This window comes from Ambystoma mexicanum, chromosome 2p (genome assembly GCF_040938575.1).
Source record: "Ambystoma mexicanum isolate Mex_15411 chromosome 2p, UKY_AmexF1_1, whole genome shotgun sequence".
Lineage (NCBI taxonomy): Eukaryota > Metazoa > Chordata > Amphibia > Caudata > Ambystomatidae > Ambystoma > Ambystoma mexicanum.
In genome coordinates, this window is record NC_090923.1 from 1199933711 (window position 1) to 1199957577 (window position 23867).

Sequence of the window (23867 nt, forward strand, 5' to 3'; positions counted from 1 at the left end):
AGCTTGAGGCTCGATTAAACCGAAAAAAATGAGAACATCTCCTGAAAAAGCACGAAAACGCAGAAAAAACTTGAGCTAACGCACGAGGACTCCCAACACTTGAGCGTGCGGTAAAGATCTGAGGATGGCTGCCAGAGGCGGGGTTTAGGGAGAGGGCAGTCATTGGCTGGGGGCAGTATAACCCAGAGATCAGTGATTGGTTACTACTAAGAAAGACAGATCAGAAAGGAAACTGATACTGATTTTTTCTTTACCGAGGATTCCCAGCCTGACGTCGGGGAATATTCATGAGCATGTGAATCCATGCCAGACCCCATGCTGGAGAAGCCCCTAAAGCCAGAGGAGGGTCGGCTTTGCGCCAACGGTCTCTGGGTTTTGAAAGGTGTCTTAACAAGGACCGACAAGGACTTAGCGGTCCGAGTGCTAGCCTTCATCTTGGTGAGCTCTAAATCTGTTGTAGAATGAAAGAGCTCCTTACCATCGAACGGAAGGTCCAACACCTTGTCCTGCACCTCTTTTGAGAATTTAGTGGCATGCAGCCACGCCTGCCATGAGGTATCAACCCCCAGCATTGGGCCCCGAGCCGAGGTGTCTACGTGATGAGCCGCAGCCTCCAGGAGATCCTGGGCCAAGACCCTGGCGTCGGATAATCCCGCCTTAAAGTCTTCCAGCTTCTCAGCCGGGATGAACGCCTCAAACTCCGACAGACCTTTCCACATCCGCATATTAGCCCCCGCTAACACCAGTTCGGCATTGGCCTGCCCGAGTTGCAAGGCCAAGTTGGCGAACATTTTTCTCCCAAGGGAGTCAAAGAGCTTATTCTCGTTTCCCAGAACTTGAGTAGCCATCGTGGAAGAGGATGCTGCAGTCCTGGACTGCAAAGTGGCCGCAGTCACAACTGTGGAGGAGGCGGGCCGACAAGATGATAGGGCCACCTCTTCCGAAGTATGCAGCCTGTATCGCGCGTCAATTTTCTTATTGACGAAAAAGTCCAGAGTGTGGCTTTTCCCAGACCCTGCGGACCTCGGCCAGAACGTCCTTCAGCAAGAACAGGCTGGTACGCTCCAAAGGAGACAGGGTGAACGCCCCAGAAAGCATGCCATCCTGCGGAGCGGGTGCCTCGGGCACCGGAACATCTAAGAAGCACATGTCCAGTACCCGGTCATGAAAAGCTCTAATAGAGCGGGGCAGGTCCTCGTCCTGATCGCCTTGCGTGTCATCCGACAGGTCAGGATCCTGCTGAGCCGCTCGCTGCCTTGTCCACGGGGACAATGGGGGCAAAGGCGGAAGAGTCAGGGAAGGCACCGTAGGCAAGGGAGGCGCCGGCGGAACCACCTGAGGAACGGGTGGAGCTGGAGGCGCGGGCAGATATATCTCTCTAAAAAGCCCTTTGAAATATTCCCTCATGGGGTCGGTACGCATGAGCGTTTGAAATTTAACGAAAAAGGCATCCTCCGGGGACTGCTTTGGAACCTGAGGAGGCCTCTCACGAGGAGGATAATTCCAGGGATGTAACGGGGAAGGGTGCCACACCGGCCCCTCCACCGACGTATCCACATAAATCAAAGGTGCCGACCCCGCAGGTAACAAAACATTGTGCGGAAGGGGCATCCGAGCGTTCCAATCATAAACTGACCGATAAGGATGCGCACAAGGAACTATGTTCACCCACAGAACCAAGCCCTACACCTGAGGCCGATGGTGTAGTTGTAGGGTAGCACCCAAAATGGCCGCCGCAGTCGTGACGGGAACGGGCGCCATTTTGGCATCGCCTGAGGGGAACAGCGGCACGTGAGAAAGTGAGGCAGGGGTACCCGTCGATGGATCAGGGGTCTTAACTTTAGCCTTAACATAAGGAACCTCGGCAGAGCTGGTACTATGAGGCCTGGAATGTTTCTGCGACATACCAACCGCCAAATTAGCCTTCCCAAGAAGGACCTCGGCATTGCCGGTAAAAGAAGAACTTTCCTTCCTTGCCACCTCAACAGATCTGGTGTTGCCGCAAGAGCGGGAACGGTGAGAAACAACCTTCACCGATAAGGCCTCATCAGGCCTCTCAGAACTGTTGGTAGCTTTAGCCTCTGTACGAGGGACCTCAGACCCAGGTCCAGTAACAGCCTTATCCGCGCGGGCCTCTAACATCCGTTCGGTGACACCAAGCCCAACCAAGGCCTCGGGGTGCACCCCGGTCTTATTCTTGAGGGAAGCCGAAAGAGAGGCCTCAGCGAGCTCCGGTACCCCACGACTCAGTAGAACTGGGTCTACAAACAGCCCCCACAGGAGGGGCCTCGGAGCATGATCCGGTATAGACAGGCCCCTTACGGAGACCCTCAGAGAAAACTCTTGTACAATTATTAGGCCCAACGGGCACCTCAGGGCAATCCCCGGTGACAGAGCGATCAACGCTCCTCCCGGCCCGGGAGGAACCTGGAAAGGTACCCCCGGCCGGGGTGCTCTGAAAAGCACGTTTCTTCTTTTCGTCAATGAACGCCTGAAAATGCGAAGGAAGAGTTTGTCGGAACACCTCCTCCCACCGTTCCAACCGACGTTGAAGTGCCCGGACAGAAAGGGAGTCGCAGTAAAAACAGGAGTCCCAACAGTGATCCGGACCCAAACACTCTAAACAAAGAGGATGGGGATCCGCCCTCGCGAAGCGTCGGTGACACGAACTATCTGGAAAGTCTAGTTTGAACGACAGACAGACTAGTACACGATCGCTAGCGAGAGCCAGAGAGGAAAAAAGGGAAGAAAATCTTCCGAGGATGCAAGGGCGTCCAGTCCCGAACGAGCGGAGAAAAGGACTGATGGGCGATGCGTGGGGCGGAGCCAAGGTGGGTGGGGTTACGGCCGCGTGCCGGACCCCACGCAAGAAAGAGGAAGAAAACATTTTTCAAAAAAATTTTGGATGCTTTTTACAAATTGCTCCGGTCCCGTCCCACAGGACAGAGAGATGTCCCATAAGTATGGAGGAAAGGGGACAGGACGTAGGAGTAAGATTTAACATTGCCTAATGACACCATTATTATTAGGGTGGAGGCTGGTGGGACATATGGAGGAAAGGGGACTATGGACTGAGAGTATGTTAGTCACTACACTGAGTAACTTATAATTACTCTTACGTCCCGTCCCCTTTCCTCCATACTGTATGGGCGATTACAACTGATTGTAGCCCCACGGTGGAGAGGAGACCCTCCTTAAGCAAAGAGGTTCCCGAGAATTGCCTGTCCGAAAGCCGCATCAGATCTATAGCCGGCATCCAAACAGTAATGCTTGCAGAAAGCCGAGGGAGAGGCCCAGGTGGCGGCCTTGCTTATGACTTGCCAAGGAACATGGCGCTGGAATGCGATGGCCATTGCCTTGGCCCTGACTGCATGAGCATGCATGTTGGCCGGGAGCGGCTTGTGCTGGCCCGGATACGCTTCTTTGAAGGCCGGAGACCATCCAGAGGGATATGGAAGCCTTAGAGGCCTTATAGCCTGGTCTTGAGCCCCCAAAGGTGACAAACAAGGAGTCCGATTTGCGGAAGCCCTTGGTCCTGTCCAAGTAGAATTTCAGGGAACGCCCGACGTCCAGGCAGTGCAGCACTCTGTGCTTCGTCCTTGGGATCGGGGGAAAACGTAGGAAGGACTATTTCCTCGTTCAAGTGGAAAGCAGAAGGAATCTTGGGAAGAAATGCCTGTGTGTCCGCAGGACTACCTTGTCCTTGTGAAAGGTGGTATATGGCTCAGAGGCGACCAGTGCCTGGATTTTGCTGACTCTATGAGCCGAGATGAGGCCGACCAGTAAGGCCATCTTGATGGTAACCAGCCTGATGGTAACCAGCCTGATGTCCACGGACGCCATTGGCTTGAACTGTTTGTGCGCCAGGGCGCCCAAGACTATGTTAAGCTCTAACACCGGGTGTGGTCTCTTCACGGGCGGGTAGAACCTTGCGAGTTCCGTCAGATGTTTCTTGACGATAGGGCTGGAAGAGGAGAAAATGCCCTCCTCCGAGTTCCTCTAAGACCCAATGGCTGCGAGGTATGTGCGGCAGGTGTCCACCTGAACGCCTGAGTGAGCGAGGTGCGCCGAAAAAGAGCACGTCATCCAGGGTGCACGCCAGGGGGGGGGGGGGTCGATCCCCTTGGAGTCTGCCCAGTGGCCGAATCTGGTCCATTTGCTGTTGTACTGGGCCCTGGTAGCTTTGCTCCTGGCGCCCTGTATGATCTCCAGATTGGCCAGTGAGAGGCTAAGGTAGCGAAGAGTTACCTGCTCAGGTACCACGCTGTAAGGGCTAGTTTCGCTGGCGCAGGGTGAATGACTCGGCCCCCCTGCTGATCCATTAGATGTGCTGGGCCTGTCGGGAGGTGAAACGGGGGTACTTCCGAGAGACTGAGCAGCTCCGAAAACCATGGCCTGGCCAGCCACCATGGAGCAATTAGAATGAGGAATTGGCAAGACTCCTTGATAATGCAAATTACCATGTGAATCAGGGGAGTGGGCGGAAAGGCGTAGGCTTTCATGCCGGTCCACTGCAGGTGAAATGCGTCGCCCAGGTAACCGGGGACCTGACCTTTCCAGGATGTGAACTGGAGACACTTCTAGTTGTGCCAGATGGCAAAGAGATCCACCTGGGGGTGGCCCCACTGGTTGAAAATCTTCTGAATAACGAGGTAGTTTAGCTGCCACTCGTAATTGTCCGCCCGCAGCCTGCTGAGCCTGTCCGCTTCCAGGTTGGATTCCCCCGGGAAGGACTGACGTGAGGTAAAAGTAGTTTTCCAGGGCCCACTCCCACATCCTGATCACCAATCTCCACAGAGGAGGGGATCTGGTGCCTCCCTGCTTGTTGACGTAGTACATGCTGGTCGAGTTGTCCGTATGGATGAGGACAACCTTGCCGCTGAGAAGTGGTAGGAATGCCCTGAGCGCTAGCCCGATGGTGTTCAGATATAGCCAATTGATGTGGTATTCCTGCTCCTGTCGAGTCCAGGTGCCGTGGACCGAGAGATCGTCCAGGGTGGCTTCCCAGCCCTCGAGCGAGTAATTCGTGATGATGGTGGCCTGCGGAGAGGGCGTCCGAAGGGCTTGCCCGTCCACAGGTTGCAGTCTCTGGACCACCAAGACAGGTCCGAGTGGATAGAGGGAGGAACGTTGATAATCCCGGATTGAGAGCCCCGCTCCTGGTTCCATGAGGCCACGAAGTGCAGCTGAATCCTCCTCATCCTTAGTCTCGTGTGCGGAACGGCTAATAAGACTGCTGCCAGAAGACCCAGGAGAAGCTGGAACCACCATGCCGAGGTCACTTCTCTGCTGAGGAAGTGGGTGGTGGCCCTCTTGATGGCCGAGATTTTGTCCTCCGACGGAATTACTTTCTCGGAGCACGTGTCCCAGATGAGGCCCCAAAAATGTCAGCGTCTGCTTAGGCTGCAGCTGTGACTTCTTGAGATTGAGCGAGAAGCCCAGATCGTGCAATGTGTTCATAAGGGCATGCAAAGAGTGATGAATCGTTTCCGGAGATGTAGCCCTGAAACGGGACGTGTAGGTACGCGTCCTTCAGATCCAGGGAGCACATCCGGTCTCCCTTGTCCAATGTCCAATGTCTCCGCTATAAAAGCTGGCGTAACCATCTTGAATTTTTGTAGGGGTAGGGAGAGATTGAGGGTGGAAAGGTCCAGCACAACTCTCAAGCCCTCCTGGTTCTTCTGAATGGTGAAAATTCTGGAGTAAAAGCTGGGAGGCTGGAACTTCGACTGGCTTGCTCTCTACGAGCAACCGGATCTCTGCCAAAATAGTTGCTGTCCCAACCTGTGGGGGTGGATGCTGGGATAGGAAGGCGGTACCCCATGGATACTACAGAGGATCCAGGGGTCTGCGAAATTCTGGCACCAGAAATGTGCACGGAGAGCAAGCCTGCCCCCCACCGTAGACACGTGGACCCGAAGGGGCGTGTCATGCCTTCTTTCCCTCGGAGGCTGTTGCAGAGGAGGGGGACTGGAAAAGCCCTTACCCTCCCCCTTTTTGTTGCTTGCGCCGGTGCTGAGACAGTGAGCGGTCCGGCTGCCTGGATCTGCGTTCCTGGAAGCCACGGAACCCTCCGTATGTACGACCACTTTCTGAGTGCTGCAGAGATTCAGTGTACAATTTGGGCGTGGTCTTTGTAAGGATGGACAAAGACTTTGCTGTTTATGAGCTGTTTTTCTTCTTGTCCAGCTCTTCGTCCGTAGAGTGGAAGAGGTCCCCCCCTCGAATGGTAGATCTAGTATGCGTTCCTGGACATCCGGGATGAATTTTGTTGCCCGGAGCCAGGCTGTCCTTCTCATGTCTGTGGCAATGCGGATGGCACAGCCAGAGGTGTCAATATGGGTCACTGTGGTTTCCATGAGGTCATGCGCCACCAGCGTGATTGGCTCTGGGTGGGGAGTTCCGGGAGGAAGTCCGCGATTTCCCGCCATAATTTTGGTTGGCGGCTGCCAGTATGGCATCGGCATTGGCCTGACAGATGTAAAGAGGTTTTGGAATAGAGTTTCTTGCCATACGCCTCCAAGATCTTCTCCTTGCCTAGCAGCGCCACAGAGGACAAGGCTGAGGACTGGGGCTTGGAGTATAGTGATGCTGCAGCGATCAGAGGAGTGTGGCTGAGGGTGGGCCGAGGGCACAAGTGTTTCCCCCTTCCACCTGCCTGTATGTGGCGTCCAGGCGTCGCTTTACCGGCTGGGCCGAGTGGGGTTTGAGCAAGCCCTTCCTGGCCAGGGAGACTACATCAGTCTGCATCGGAATCCCCGATTTGGCAGGGGGGGCGTTGTGTGAGGACTTCAGCCAACCCCCCCCCCCCCCCCGCCGGCTGCTCGACCTTGGTTTGGGGAAGGCCCAGGTGCTCCGCCAGCCCAGCAAGACGTTTGTGGAAGGTCCTGGCAGAGGATGGTGTGTCCGGATCCCCCTCCTCGTCCGTATCTTGCGGATCTGGAGGATCCTTTGGAGGAGGAAGAGTAGTAGATGGCGACGGAGACTGGGGTACAAGGACAGCAGCCAGAGGCTGAGGAGGTGGCAGAGGTTGCGGAGCTGGCTGTGGAGCCGGAGGAGGCGGCTGCACCGGGGCCTGGGGGTCCGATGAAGGAGTCTATGGTGCCGCTAGCATGGCGAGAATGACTTCCCTGATGGCGTCTTTGATGGTAACCCCCATCTGAGGTGACTTCATGAGGCCGAGTAACTTCTCGAAGAGCACCTCCTCACTGGCCAAAGAGGTGGTAGGGTGTGCCGACGGGGTAGCAGGGAGCTGCTGGAGTCGCTGCGTACTCTGTCCATATGGACGCAAAAGAAAGCTGCCCTGCGCAAATGAGGGGTAGACTGTAGGCCACGGTACCTGGATGAGGCCAGTCCCACCTCGATACTCGTTCCTCACCGAATGGCGTCGGACTGGTGCCTCTTTCTAGCGGCGGGCATTTTGTCAAGCTGTCTGCAACATGCCTGCAACGTGTTGCTTGGCCCGCTGGGCCCGGCCTCCTCCCAGACTCTTGCGTGTGGATCACAAGGCCTACCCTGCTCCTCGGGCCTAGGCCCGGTAGGTGCGACACCATCGACCCGGGGGTCGGTAGAGCTGCGTTTAAGTGCCCCCTTGTACATTTTGCCGGTATTAGGGCGTAGCCCCTCGGTCATGGTGCCGGTAAAAGGGCGGAGCCTCTCGGGTAGAGACCGGGTAAAAGACCCTTCCGGTTCCTCTACTGTGACCGGGAGGATCCCTCAAGTAGGAGGCCGGTAGCTGAAGCAGCCTCGGTGCACGTGCTGGTAGAAGGACCTGACCGGTCCCTCCCGTGCGGGAGAGTCCTTGGGAAGGAGTCTCCCTTGCGGGTGCGTTGGAGAATATCGGCCCTACCTTGGGCCTGGTTCAATGTTTCACAAAGTTTTTGAGATCCTCTGGAGGCAACCTCTGGAAGAGCTCCCTCCACCTGGCTAGTCTATTCAGCTGATCAAGAACCAGGCTACCAGGGCCAGTTTGGGCATGTCGGGATGCTCAACTGCCCCTCCCTTCTGCGTCAGGAAGCCCCTTCTGGGGATTGGAAGATGGACAGGATCCTGAGAGCACTACTGCAGCGGATCTGAAAACCAGGGTCTCGAAGGCCAGTTGCAACCCACTCAGGCCTGGAACCTGTGGAGAGTGTGTTGGAGGGTGGGCAGGAATGCCTAACACCTGCAGCTGTGCCAACAGATCTGGAAGGCATCTCTCAGAGACCCCCGACGTGCCCATGATGCAAACTGGGGGCACTTGGCATTCCAAGGGGATGCAAAATAATACAGGTCTGCGAACCCCCAACGCTGGAACAGGGGCAATAAGGAGTCGCCGTGCAGCTACCACTCGCAGGGTGTTAAACGCCAAGCGACTCAGATGGTCCGCTTCAACATTGCTGTCCCTCGGTAGTTGAACTGCTGAAATCCAAAGTCTCTCCGTAAGGGCCCTTTCCAGATCAAAACCGCCTCTATGCATAAGAGGGGGGAACGAGTGCCACCTGCTTGTTCAGGTAGAACAGGGTGGTAGAATTGTCCGTCCTGTCCAGAACTGACTTGTCCCTGATTAACGGAAAAAAAACCTTGAGGGCCAGGCTCACTGCCGGAGCTCGAGCAGATTGAAATGTAGAAGGGCTTCCGTCCTGAACCATGCTCCATGAATTACACAGCCCTCCAAAGTAGCCCACCAGCCCAAAAGAGAGGAGTCTGTCGTCACCACCAGGGAAGGCTCCGGACAGGTGAAGGGGGCTCCCACTGAAACATTGCAATCCATCAGCCACCAGAGAAGATCGGGCAAAAGGGTGTGCTGTACAGTCAGCATGCAGGAAGCCATCACGCCCAGAATGTGCTGGAACCACCATGCCGAGGTGGTCGAGTTGGCCTGGAAGTGCCACACTGCCTTGCAGAGGAACATTATCCTCTCAGGCGTGGGGAACACCCGGTGAACATATCCGGTGCGCCCACGCACCATACGACTCTCTCTCTACTGACTAACTGCAGTTCCCGAGGGTGCACAACCTACCAGTGCTTTGAGGACATACCAATGATACATAAGGCGCTATATAAATTATAAATGCCAAGTAACAAAATAACATAGGCGGATAAAGCCTGGTCAGGCCCGCCAAGTGTCTTTTAACCACTAGATTGAAGGATGAAAATACCTCCCCCTCCGAGTTCCTGCAGGCTCCAATGGCCGCCAGATAGGTGCAGCATCTGTCTACCTCCACCCCCGAGGGACAGCACGTCGTCCAGCGTGCAGGTCAACGGATCGACCTCCTTCGATTCCGCCCAGTGACAAATCTGTTCCACTTGCTTTTGTACTGGTTCCTGGTAGCACTGCACCTAGCCCCTTGTATAATGTCATGGTTAGCTTGTGAAATGCAGACACCCCAGGGTGACTTGTTCAGGAACCACGCTGCAAGGGCTAACTTCTGAGGGGTGTGGTGGATGACCGTTCCTCCCTGCTGAGAGAGCAGGTGTGCTGGGCCCAGCGGAAGGTGCACCGGGGCCTGATGCGACAGGCTGAGTAGTTCCGAGAACCATGGCCTTGCTGGCCACCACAGAGCTATCAGGATCATACGGAGGTGCCGGGTTTCCTTGATCTTGCAGATTACCCTGTCGACCAGGGGAGTGGAAGGGAAGGCATACACGTTCATATTGTTCACTGGAAGTGCATCGTGTCGCCCAGAGAACTCAGGGCACCTCCTCTTGGACCATCTCCTGTGGCGAAGAGATCCACCTGAGGATGACCCCACTTGTTGAAGATCCCCTGAAGGACCTGTTTGTCCAACTGCCATTCGTAGTTGTCCGCACCCAGCCTGCTGAGCGTGTCCACCTCCAGGTTGGACTCCCTCGGGAGGTGTATTGCTGCCAAGTGCATGTTGTTTACCAGAGCCCACGCCCAAATGTTGACTGCTAGGGTGCAGAGGGGAGGAGGCCTGGTGCCACCTTGCTTGTTGATGTAATACATGCTGGTGGAGCTGTCCGTTTGAATGAGGATCACTTTGCCACTGATCGGGAAGTAGGCTTTGAGAGCGAGATGGCCATCATCTCTTGCCTGTTGGTGTGGGCCGCCTGCTCCTAACAGGACCATACCCCGTGGATGCTGTGGCTGACCAAGGTAGCTCACCAGCCCTCTAGGGATGAGTCCGTGGTGATGGTGATCTGATGTGCTGGAGGACGGGAGGTCCTGCCTATCCGCAGGTTGTGGTCTGTGCTCCACCCGACAAGGTCCTGGTGGATATTATGTGGGATGCTGACCTGCTCTGCCTGGGAACCCTTCTCCTGACTCCAGTAGGCTGCGAAGTGCAACTGCACTCACCTCATTTTGATCCTCGTATGAGGCACTGCCAGGAGACATGCCACCATGATGCCCAAGAGGTGTTGGTATCACCATGCCAAAGTCACTGCTCTGCTGAGAAAATGCCCTGTGGCCCTCTTGATGGCTGCAATCTGGTCCACTGAGGAGAAAATCCTCTCCGATCTCGTATTCCAGATAAGGCCCAGGAAGGTTAGACTCTGCGTGGGCACCAACTGTGACTTCTTGAGATTGATGGAAAATCCCAGCTCGTGTAGTGTATCCATGAGGGCGGAGGCCGTGTGTGGGACTGCCTCCGCAGACTTTGCCCTGACTAGCCAGTCGTTATGTGATGCCACTAGACCCAGAGTAGGGCTGCAACCTCATGCATCAGTCTTGTAAAGACCCTGGGGGCCGAATTGAGGTCAAAGGTTAAACCTTGTATTGGAAGTAAAAACCCATGATCCTGAACTTCTAAGGACTGATGGGGTTGCCAGATCGGGACGTGTAGGTAGGCATCCTTCAAATCCAGAGCGCACATCCAGTCTCCCGCACACAATGTCTCAGCTATTAGCGCTGGGGTAACCATCTTGAACTATAGGAAAGGAAGGGACAGGTTCAAGGTGGAAAGGTCCAACATAACTCTCAGGCCAGCCTGGTTCATTTTGTGTATGGCGAAAATGTGTGAATAGAAGCCCAGACCCAGCTGGGACTTCCTCCACTGCCTCTCTATGAACGAGCGTATTTCCGCCAACAAAGTTGCTGTACCAATCTGTGGGAGCGGAGAGGGGGAGAGAGCAGAAGAAGGGATAGGGACCCAGAAACCCGTGGACACTACAGAGAGGATCCATGGGTCTGAACCTCATCTGCCGGCAGTGAGCGTGAAGGGCAAGCCTGCCCCCCACTGGAGACTCGTGGATCCGGGTGTGTGTCACGATTTCTTGCCCTCTGGGGCTCGGGCTAAGGGGGACTGGAAAAAGCCCTTGTGACCCACCTTGTGCTGCTTACACCTGTGCTGGCTCGGGGACCTGTCCGGTTGTCTGGACCGTCTCTCTTGGAAGCCCCTGTAGCCTCCAAAGGACCGACCCTTGTCTGGGCGCTGGTGAACTTTGCTATATATCTTAGGGGTGGACTGGGCGAGGATTAAGACTTAGCAGTCTGCAAGCTATTCTTTTTCTTATTGAGTTCCTTGTACGTTGTTGAATGGAACAGATCGCCCCCCTCGAAAGGAAGGTCCAGTATACGTTCCTGGACATCAGGGCTGTACTTAGTCGCCCTTAGCCAAGCCGTGCTTCTCATGTCGGTAGCAATACAGAGGGCACGACCTGAGGTATCAATGTGCGCCATAGTGGACTCCATTATGTCCTGTGCCACTATTTTGGCTTCGGCCAGCCCAGCCTTGAAGCAAGCCTGGCTCTGCACAGGGAGGTCAAGTAGGAAGTCAGCGATCTCCCGCCAGAGCCTATGGTTGACCGCTGCCAGCATGGCATCCGCTTTGGACTGGCACAGATGGAGAGTGGCATTGGAATAGATTTTCTTTCCAAGCGCCTTTAGGATCTTCTCCTCCTTACCCAGGAGTGCTGAGGCTGATGTAGCCGAGGACAATTAAGGCTTAGAGTACAATGATGCTGCTGCTATCACCGATGAGTGCGGCTGGGGGTGTGCCGACAGTAAGAGGGGGTCCCTTCCGCTTGCCTAAACTTAGCATCAAGACGCCGTTTGGTAGGCTGGTTATAATGTGGCTTGAGCCATTCTTTTTTGCCAAGCGCCACCACGTCATTCTGCAGTGGAATTCCCGTTCTAGTCGTGGGGCGCAGAGTGAGAACCTCTGCCAATATCCCTGCCTCCGGTTGTTCCACCGGTGGCTGTGGGATCCCCAAATACTCAGCCAGGCCGCCAGCCATTCAAGAAAGGCTTTGGCTGATGAGTGTCTGGGTCCTCCTCCTCATCTGTGTCCACCACTGTGTCTTGCTGGTCTGGTGCAGCCAGAGGAGTGCTGGGCGCAGAAAGCTGTGGCGTACTGATAATCTGCACCGGAGGCTGCTGCGGCAGCATAGACGGGGCTGCCGTTATTGGGTCAGGCATGGGTCGTAGGCACTGGCGCGGGCGCCTGGGGCTGAGCTGTACCCAGAGGAGCTAGACCCATTTTGTCTTGCTGCATGCCACGTGCCCGTGACGAGGTACTTGCTGCGCTGGGCCTGGCTTCCTACAGTACACGGAGCGGTGAAGGTTGAGGCCTACGCTGCACCTCAGGATGGGGCCTGGTAGGCCGAGTACCCTCGGCTGTGGATCCGGTAGTGCTGCATACAGGCGCCCCCTCAGACATCAATCCGGTGTTAGAGCGTAGTCCCTCGGGTTGAGACCCGGTAATAGAACCTTGTGGTCCCTCAGCAAAATCACAGCTAGGATCTTGCGACCCCTCGGCTGGTAGCTGGAGCAGCCTCTGTGCCTGTGCAGGTCATAGGACACGTTAGGTCCCTCCCGCTAGTGCGCTTCTTGGGAAAGGAGTGGCCTTTGCAGGGTGTGGAGAAAATGCACCTACCATGGGCCTGGTCTTCTGCTTCGCTAACGCTTTTAGGTCCTCTGAAGGCAACCTTCCGAAGAGCTCCCTCCAGCTGGCTAGTCTGTTCTTGACGGCACGCAGTGTCAGAGCATTGCACGTGGTACAGCCATCCCAGCCGTGGTCAGGGCCAAGGCAGCGGAAGGAGAGGGCGTGGGGCCCGGACGTTGGGAAGGGACTCTCGCAGGCTGGACACCTGCTGAAGCCTGCCGTCGGCGACATGCACCGGGGAGGAGCGGCGCCAGAAGACAAAACAGTACTTGACAATTGAAAGAGAAAAAGAAAAGTATTTCTCTGTGGAAGAGCGCGTGGAATTACTAGGCCAGTAGCCTAACCCAGGAGCGCTGGTGAAAGCAGTCCGTTCTGGTCGACGCAGAAAAGAGGACCGAGGAGTGGCACCGGTGGGCGGAGTCAGGGGAGCACATGCTCCCAAGGCTGCACCCCCCCACTGCTTCTAAATTTAAAGGGGAAGATGATTTTTCTGGTGAAAAAGTTTCCATCTCCCACTAGAGAGGGACGCCCATACAGTATGCAGGAAAGGGGACGCGACGTAAGATACTATATACATGGCAATATGATCCAGTTTGCTCCTCTAACATGTTCCCTGGTGTGGCCCCTGGTTGTTGGCGTGGACATGGTGAAAGGAACACATATTGGCACATGTGGTGGGAATGCCCAAGGATACTATGTTTTTGTAAGGAAGTGTTGGGCTGGATTAAGCACTTGGATGGGGTTGAAAGATATTTAGACCCGCTGTTGGTAATGTTTGGAATAGAGGTGGTGGAAGGTGAGTGGATGCGTCTACCACATATGGTCCACTTCTCCATTTTGGCGGCAAGGGCATGTATTGTTATTGGATGGAAGAGTGACTCCCTCAAGGGTGAAAGAACGTGGGCGCTAAAGGCCAGAGACAAATTTGAAATGGAAATCATCATTGGGGCCCGGCACAATTTACAGCCGTCCAGGGAAATGGAATGGTCTGCCTTTCTCAAGAAATATGCAACTCGTATATGGACCATATTAGCCCAATGAGAAAGGTGGGGATCAGAGACACACAGGGTTGGTTGATAAGAGTATGATGGAGGCTGCACACACTTAAAAATGAAAATGTTTCTGCTCTGGAAAGGAGAACAGTGAAAAACTTTATTATTGAAAACACCAGCAAGAATGTATGGTGGTTTGTCAATCTCTACCACTCTTTACCAGGGCGGGGGTGGGTAACAGTTATGCTGGGGCGGTGGGAGGGTGAATTTGGGGCAACTGTTTTAAACATTAGATATGTCGAGTGAGATGCTGAATGTAATATGATATTGCAATAAAAATAATTAAAATAAATACATCTAAAACATGTGTGTAAACTCATGTTTGTGACATGTCAAAAAAAGATTAAACAAACTAATAAGCTTCTATTGCTGTAAAGACAAGCAGAACATCAATTCAGACGTTACAACTCTGGGACTAGCCAACCAGATTACATGTTCAATGATTTTGATGCAATGTTCTGTACAGTTAGGTCCTTGTGTCAAAGCTGGTATTCCTTTTACATCACACCAATAACATACAAAATCTCAAACAGTCTTAACCAATTACAAAACAGCATGTAAAAGCTAAAACATTCTATTGATCACATTCAGAAAAGGCTTAGGACTCCTACCTGCTGGCAAACACTGATCTGAGGGAGGAAAAAGTGGCGGCATCTTCCTTCAAAGCTTTTAGCTCATGTCTGAGCTTCAGCATGGTCTCTGAAATCAGGGTCTTTTCATTCTCATATTTCCCCTTCAGATTGGAGAGAGCTACTTCTGCAGTCTGCACCAAAAAAGAAGAGTGACAGGCTTAAAAATTAAATGTACAGCAATTCCTTTTAATGCCCTACTACAGCGCCATCCTGCTCACATATCCTCAGCAAAAACAGGCTATAAACTATTTCAGAGACAGGGAACATGGATTTGTACCTAGATATGTTGGTTGTCCAAGAATAAATTCGGTCATCAGTTTTTAAGGATATTGAGTGCTTGCCATAATTTCTACCTACAAAAGCCTCAGAGGAGATACAATATGGATTATGCACAAAACGCATAAAATTGTCCAATCTTATGTTCACCAGTGCACTACAATATATCGTGAAATGCTTCAGCATCGCTCAGTTCCGTAACAAAGATGCAAAAAACGCTGTTTATTTTTTAATTACACATGTGGCCAATGATTTCCAAAGTACATAAAAGGTTCATATTTTTTAAAAAAAACAGTTTTATTGATTTTAATACACAAACAACAAACAAAAGAAACCAAACAGTGATTAATCATAGCTTCCAAATGTCATGTACAGTATTGTATTATATCCACTGCTGTCCCATTACCCTCCCCCCATCCCGAGCTTACTCCCCATCACCACCTTAGACCACCCTATCTTGGGGTACGGCCCCCCCCCCTCACCCTCTGAAGAGTCTTCATCATCATGGCTGGTCAGGGTTGACTCTAACAAAGTGGCTACCAAGTGCCTCCAGACCCTCAATGTCTCTGCTTCTTCTTCCTTCCCTGTTAGCTGACTCACTCCATACCACTGTTTCCGCATCCACTCATTTCTGAAGGTCATGCCACCACGCTTCCACCCTTGGTCTATTTCTTGCTTTCCAGCTCATGGCTACCCTGCGCTGCACCAGTATACAGGCTAAGTCTTTGAGTTTGCTTAAATGTGCCAGCTTGCGCGGCCTGGAAACCCCCCCACACCCCAACATGCAGGCCCACAATGAATCTACCTCCAGTTTAATCCCTTTCTCGGCCAAGAGATGGGCCACTTCCCCCTCACCCCCAAAATCTCCCCATTTCCATGCATGCCCAGAACATATGTACCATTCCTACATCCACCTCCCCACATTTGGGACAGGTTTGTATTCCAGCATTCTTGAACCTTGAAATCATCTGGGGGGTCATATATGCCCTGTGAGTGATATATAACTGGATTTGCTGCAACCTCACGTTCCTAGAAACTTTTTTATGGTATCTCTGAACCCTCACCCGCCACCAGTCACTCAGATTCCTCAGCTTCCTCTTCCCAGTCCCGTCTCAACTGGAGCACCTCCTTCCCCACTCTTGACATCATTAGTTCATAAATCCGGGAGACTTCATGGCCACCTTCTGATATATCATAAAATGTTTCTATGGCAGTATCGGGCGGACCCTCCAGCACTATTTCTGACCACATATCTTTTATCTTCCGCTCCAGCCTAGTGCGAGTGATATATTGTCCCTGGTGTAAACCGGCGTCCTCCTCCAGTGTGTCAAACTTTACCGCCTTCCCCTCTTGCCATATGTCTCCAAGCGTGGCTAGCCCAAATCAGTTCCCAATGCTTCCGGATGATCATCCTCAACGGCTCATTTACTCCTTTCAGCGCCACTAGCAGCATTTGTGGGGAATACTGAGTCGGCTTCCCCATAACCCGACAAGCTCTTCACCAAATCTTCCATTCTAAGTGTAGCAGTCTTGTTCCCCCCCCATCTTGCTGTGGCTTCGGCACCCATATCAATTCTTTTAAGAAAAACGGGTCACACTCAGAGCTTCAACAGTCTGGACTCTGATGTTGAGTCTTCCGACAGCAATCTAGCTACATATTGTAGTTGGCTGGCCAAGTCTCGAAGTTGGGCAATTTAATGCCCCCTTGATCGTACATGTTTTGCAACTTCCATAATGCTACCTTGATCCTAGTATTTTGCCATCTGAACCCTCTACATATACTTTCGAGCTTGACAAAGAATTGCTTAGGTATCATGTATGGTATATTCCCAAAGAAAAGCAACAACCTAGGCAGCAGCACCATTTTTAGTAGTGCCACTCTCCCCATCATGGTCAAAGGGAGCTTGGCCCAGAATCTCATACTGTTTTCAATCTTAGCCACTGCATTCTCTGTGTTAGGTTTGTATTCGGACTCGACCGAGTGATATACCTCAATCTGGTCTCCCAATGTATTTGTAGTACTGGCAGTCCCCCTCGTAATAAACCTTTATATCTACCCAGGGGGGGAAGTCACATGATTTCCTGGGATTCACTGTTATGCCAGACAGCACCGCATATCTCTCCATTACTTTCAAAATATACTGTAGGTTCTCCTCAGGGTATCTTAAATACAACAGCATATCATCTGCATACATTGATATCAGGTGTTGTCCTCCTTTCGTGCTGATCCCCATAATCTCTCCCAATACTCCCTACAATCCTGCTGCAACTGTCTTATTTTTCTATCCTCCTCAGGGGAATGCTCACTCTTTCGCATAACTGCCTCTAGTTTCTTCTCCGCTTCATGTAACTCATGTGCAATTCCCCGCTGCAGACCCTTGGATTTGGATATTGCTGCTCCTCTAACCACCACCTTGACTGCTTCTCATACTGTGCTGGCCGAGTCTACACTCCCCGTGTTATGTTCAAAGTATTCCACAATTTCCTTTCTTATATCGTCCCTAAATATTGTTTATTTGAAAGCCTCGGCCCGGCCTGAGTTTCCATGTCGGGAGCCACGCCGTGGGAGGCGAATACTGTCATGTTATAATCAGAGGAAAGTGATCAGAGAAGACACTTGCTTTGTATTCCGACAACACTAGTTCCCCCATCACCTCTAGTGAAGCAAATATATAGTCCAACCTTGTGTGCAGGTGTGGGGTGGAATAGTGTCTGTCCTGCGGGTGGTGCTTCCTCCACACGTCTACTAGGTACAAATCTCTCAATAGGGGCTTTAGAGATTTAGCTGCTGGGGTGGGCTTGTCCACCTTTATGTTTGACCTATCCACCTTGGGGTCCAGCGTACAATGAAAGTCTCCTCCCCATATGACTGCCCTTCCCATGTATGGACTGATCTTATTGTATAATGTGCTGAAGTAGCCTGGGGCATCTTGATTTAGGGTGTACGTGTTAAGTATGCTCAGTTCCCTGTTTTCTACTAACCCTCTTATTAGTACCATCCTCCCATCCGGCTCTATGGTAGACTAACAGTTTGAAGGGGACATGCAGTGCTATCCACGCGATAACCCCTCTGGTATACGCCGAATATGCTGGCACTATGGTGGTCCCTCTCCCTTTCCTCTCCACCAATTCCTGTTTCTCCTTTGTTAAGTGAGTTTCCTGCAATAATGCAATGTCAATTCTCTGTCACTTTAGGTACATCATGACCTTATTCCTTTTTAAATAACTATTGATCCCCCTGACATTCCATGTCACTATCTTGGGGTCCCCGATCTTATCCTGTGCCGCCCCTCACCCCCTTCCATTTCCCTTTCGACGGTGATGTGTAGGTGTGAGCTTGCTCCCTAACTGTTAGCACCCCTTCAAACTCCCCAACTCCTTTCTCGCCCCCCCAGCCCAAATCCCCTCAATCACCTCTCCCTCTCCCCTCCCAAACATAACTACCCCAACTCCCCCTCCACCCCCAACACTACCCAACTGTTGCCCAGTTCCATCCCTGGATCTCAGGCTACCCTGCATTTCTCCCCGTTCCCAGTACTCGCTGGGACACAGGTAGCAGGAGGATACTATACTACTAATATCCTAACTAGACTACCTACTGGGGGTGAGATCGTGTTCCACAGTACCGCTCCTCTAATGTAGTGTTGGTGCTTCCCCCATTCCGCTGTCTAAATGTCCTCAAGTGACTGGGGTATTTAAGCCCCTTCCTCGAGCTCTTTATACTACTTTGGATCATGGGAGACACACTACTGCACTTGCCTGTTCCATCTGGCCGTCTGCTCCCTAAGGGCAGTTTGTATAGTGCCTGTTGGGACCGCTGCTGCTACCTCCCCTTATCAATAACATGTCATACTATATTCAAGTCCCAAAGTCTGCCATCATCATGCAATTCTATAAATAGTAGGTTCACTTATCCGTTCCGCCGTCCATCCAGTCATCTGCTCCTGCTCGGCAGTTTTGTGCGTCAAGCCATACTGTTGCGTCCTCCGGGGTCTCAAAGAAGAGGGCCTTGTTCTTATGCAACACCTTCAGTTTTTCCGGATACATTTTCATGTATCTAAGGCCCGCTTTGCGCAGCCTCCTTTTAATTGCTCCATACTGCATTCGCTGTCTCTGTACTAAGAAGGTGTAATCTGGGTACACCGTGATGGCCGCAGACGCTCTGTGTATTGTTCCACCCTTTCGAAAATGCTCCAGAATTTTCTCCCCATCTCTATAGTTCAATATTTTGGCGATGATCGGCCTAGGGGGGTCCCGGGGGTGGTTTCCGAACCAGCGCCCTGTGCACTGCCTCCACTACAAACCCTTGGGGTGAACGCTCCTTTAATTTTCTGAAGTAACATGGTCTCGACATAATTGGCCGGGTCTGGTCCTTCTCCCTCTGGGAGCCCTACAATACGTATATTGTTTCTGCGCGCCCGCCCTTCTGCTTCTTCCGCTTGCGCCTCCAGGTTGTGCACCTGCTGTCGCAGTGTATGTATTTCAGTGGCATTCGTCGTGCACATAGTGGTAGTAGCCTTCATCTCTTTCTCCAGTACATTTGTACGTTCCGCCAGCCCTTTTACATCCTGTCTCAGCAAGTTGAGGTCCACTTTCACTGCGTCTATCTTGAATTCCAGTGCAGTCTTGCATTCGGCCCCTGCAGCATCCAGCTTGGCCTCTCCTGATGACTTTAGGTCTGCAATAGCCTTCAGAATCTGCTGGTCATTCCGTTGCGGGGTCACTTTGCCTTGCTTATGCTGCACCATATTCCTGGCGGCATTGGTCATTTGTTTCAAATATGGACATGGTTGATGCATTTGACGGAACGATATCCATCTGGTTAGCAAATCCTTTATAGTTTGGTGCACTGAGCTAGCACTCACCCAAATTTTCTCCCAATTCAATGGCAAGTTTTATGCGCAGATTGAAGGAGCAGCCTTGGGGGCAACCATGGCCCCCAATTTGTCAAGCTGCCTGCCACGTGCCCGAAACTTGTTGCTCAACCTGCTGGGCCTGGCCTCGTCCAAGACTTTTGCGTGTAGATCACGAGGCCTACCCTGCTCGTCGAGCCTCAGCCCGGTGGGTGTAACAAGCTCAACCCAGAGGTTGGTAGAGCTGCGTTTAGGCGCCCCCCTCAGACGTACTGCCGGTATTAGGGCATAGCCCCTCGGACGCATTGCCGGTATTAGGGCGTAGCCCCTCGGCCATTGCGCCGGTAAAAGCACGTAGCCCCTTGGGTGTAGACCCGATACAAGTACCTTTCCGGTCCGTCGACAGCGCCCGGGAGGATCAGAGGATCCCTCGAACCGAAGGCCGGTAGCTGTAGCAGCCTCTATGCACATGCCGGTAGAAGGACCTGGCCGGTCCCTCCTGCAAGGAGGGTCCCTGGGAAGGAGTCTCCCTTGCAGGGTGCGCTGGAAAATATCGGCCTTACCTTGGGCCTGGTTTGATGCATCACAAAGTTCTTGAGATCCTCTGGAAGTGACCTCTGGAAGAGCTCCTTCCACCTGGCTAGTCTGTTCTTCAGCGCCTTCGAGGAAAGCAAGTCACACGCCGAACATGATTGCCAACCGTGGTCTGGGGCAAGGCAACGTAGGCAGAAGGCATGGGTGTCCGAAGTTGGGAAGAGCCCGTTGCAGGATGGACACCTGCTGAACCCGGTAGAAGTTGACATGCGCCGGGGAGGAGCGTGATGCCTGAGGACAGAGTACCTGAATGATAGATAAGACAAAAAAAAGACAAAAAATAAGTATCCGTGCGTGGAATTACATAGCCGAAGCCAAACCCAGGAGTGCTGGTGAATTCGGCCCGTTCCCGTCGACGCGGAAAAGGGGACTGAGGTGTGGAGTCAGGACAGCGCATGCTCCTAGGGCCGCGGCCCTGCCCTCTAAATTTAAAGGGGAAGAAGGTTTTTTCTGGTGAAAAAGGTTCCGTCTCCCATCCCTTGGAGAGGACGTCCATACAGTATGGAGAAAAGGGGCGGGAGAGTACAATAGTTACAGGTAAGTAACTTGTACCTTCTCTAGCATGGGGTCTGGCATGGATTCACATGCTCATCAATAATGAATACACAGCAGTACGGCATTACACAAACAGAAGCTATCAACTCTTACCTCTGGAACGGACTTGCGGCAAGCAAACAGGTTACGTAGTACTGCTTGGCCGATTTCTAGACTCTTCCCTGGAATCCCTGTCGACGCAGTAGAACTTTGTGAAGGTGTGCATGGACCTCCACGTAGCAGCACCCCAGAAGTCCAGCAGGTGCCCTCCAGGGAAGAACGCCGTTGTTGCAGCGATCGCTCTGGAAAAGAGTGAGCTCTCCGAAGGCCGGGCAGTGGTTGGTTCGTCAACCGATGACTGTGCATGATGCAGCCGGAGAGAGCCACCTGGAGATGGAAGTCTTGGACAAGGCCTTCCCATGGTTCACAGGACCAGAATTCACAAACAGCTGTGAAGTCTTTCGAAAACTTAGTGCGTGCCACATAGAACTACAGGACACGAGCAACATTCAGCGAGTGCAAGAGCCTCTTAGCCGGTGACAAATGGTTCAGGAAAAAACAGGTAACATTAAAGAATCGTTGAGTGGAATTCCGACAGAACCTTTGGCATGAAAGGGGTGTGTCCGCAGCACCACCCTCGATCCTTTGAAAATCAGGTATGGCTGTTTGCGGGATAGGGCCTGTATCTCACACCCCCTAGTGGCGGAGGATACGGCAACAAAAAAAGCAGTTTGACAATAGGAACGAGGGACCTGATGGATCGGCTGAAAGGGGGCACCCCCATGAGCCTCGTCAGAACCACGTTGAGTACCGATGTCAGGGCAAGAGCCTTCACATGCACGAAAAGTCCTTTGACGGATTTCCTTGACAAATTGATGAGACCAAAGTGAAGACCTTCCTGGAGACCTGGTGTAGCAAGAGATAGCCGCCAGATGTACCTTGATCGTGTCGTGCGCCAGTCCGGCCTTGGATGAGGATAGCAAATTTGGAAGGATCTGCGGGGCCATGACCCTCAGAGAGGTAATCTTCTGCAACCGGCACCAAATAGTGAAACGCTTCCACTTGAGACCGTAGTACTTCAAAGTCGACGACATCCTGGCCTTGGCGAGGACCTCCCTGCAATCCCAGGTCGTGATGCAGGACCGTGCACCCTTCTCTTGCGATACGATCCAGGGCCGCTAGTAGCTTGATCGGAGGCGACGCCAGCAGGCTGAGAAGGACCAGATACCAAATTTGCCTCAGCCAAGCCGGGACAAAGAGTATCTTCCTGCACCAACACCGAGTGTATTGATGACTCGTAGTAGGAGAGGCAACGGAGAAAAAGCCTACAGAAACATCCCTTCCCGCGGGAAGGAGAACGCGTCTCCCAGGCTCCTCGGTTGGTGGAATCAGCTGGTAAACTTCTATCATTTGGAGCTCTCAGCCGCAAACGGATCGATCTGAGGCCTGTCTCACTTGGCGAAGATCTGGTCCTGCCAAAGTTTCCACTAGTGGCAGGAGCACAATTCCCTGCTGACGGACACCTCAATGGTGTTCTTGACTCCAGCTAAGTGAAGAGGGACGATGAACATTTCTTATCCGACAGCCCAGTGCCACAATTCCAGCGCTTCCAGGGTGAGCGCCGGGGATCGAGGGCCCCATTGTTTCCTGATGTAGAACATTGTGGTGGTGTTGTCCATGAAGATCCCCACCACCTCGCCCTTCAGAGACGGAATTAATGACTTGAGGGCCCAGAACACTACCTTTAGCTCCAGGATGTTGATATGGAGATCTTTCACCTCCGTAAGCCACAGGCCTCTGGGCATACAGACGTCCAGTGTTGGCTCCTGAGCCATCCAGGGAAGCATCCATCGTGACCGTTTCCTAGAACAAGGGTCTCTGAAACACTCCCGCGGGCGATGTTGGCGCGGTCATCCCACTACCGTAAAGCCCGACGGAACTCGTTGTCCAGAGTGATCAGTTGTTAAGGATTTCAATCTGGCGACACACACCTTGGTCTCGGCCTAGTATGCAGCGCACAACCGAGATGCCATTCTTATTTTATGCAGATTCAATTTGAGATGGTACACAACTCGTATCACACCCCCTTTTTAAAATACCCCGGGTCACAATGGAACATGAACCAGGCTGGTTTGTGAAATGCAATATTTATTTTAAAATTCAAAAGAAATCATGCCATTTTTTTTATTTGGGGCAGCAATCACCAATGGGGTGATAATCGCAATGAAAATGGAATCAAGACACCTGGTTAACCTTCTCCTAGAACACATACACAGAACAAATGAATAGGAGAACTTTTTGATTTAGGAAAGACAGCACCCAAGTTAAGGTTTCCCCCTGCAATGTTCCCTTAACCCACAGATAATCGAATTCCGAGAGGATAGACCGAAGCAGCAGGTAATCAGGAATAAGACAGAATAACAATCTGACCTACCCTCACAGAATAAGAGGCAAAAACTGACCTTAAACCCTTAATAAAAGCCTAAAAAAACACTCGGAAATGGCAAATAATGTGTGGTTAAATTATAATATACATATGTTTTATCACAATAGCATGTATGTTCTATCACTGGCAATCACAAGGCAGTGGGTCAGCAAAAGTCATAATTCGAAAATGAGTGGAAAGTTTAGAGCATGCTGAAGCCAAATGACACGTGGGAAAACTTGCAATTTTCTCAATTCTCGCTTTAAATTACACAAACGGTTTTTAATAAAAACGGGTGAAATACTCTGATTTGGAGTGCGGGTTTTGGGCTGGGGGATAGATGTATATCAGAGGGACACTATAGAGTTGAAAATAGGTCTCTAGCTATGAAACTGGATGACATATGCAAGATATGAAAAGGTGTGCTTTGAGTAAAATGAAGCTGTAAAATAGGAAAGGAAATCAGTTGTGACAAGAACAGTTTTACTTTGAATTAGAGTATTCAGACTAGACCACCAAAGATGGACACAGCAAGATCCAAGGTTGATTCGCGAGTTAAACCCTGCCACCCCAGCGCCCATCCCCGGTGGAAACCAGTCCGATCACTCGAAATATGACTAATGTCTTAGGATTACACAAGACAAAATTGAGAAGAGATGGAGCTGGCACTCAGA

At 52.2% G+C, this 23867-nt stretch overlaps 1 protein-coding gene across 1 annotated transcript in view; it reads right to left on the bottom strand.

Moving 5' to 3' along the window:
- LOC138567330 (protein bicaudal D homolog 2-like) overlaps positions 1-23867 on the bottom strand; it is an 801546-nt gene that overhangs the window by 156504 nt on the left and 621175 nt on the right. Inside the window, exon 7 of the mRNA XM_069645428.1 lies at positions 14491-14642. Coding sequence (XP_069501529.1) covers positions 14491-14642 — 152 coding nt within the window. The remainder of the gene's footprint in view (positions 1-14490; positions 14643-23867) is intronic.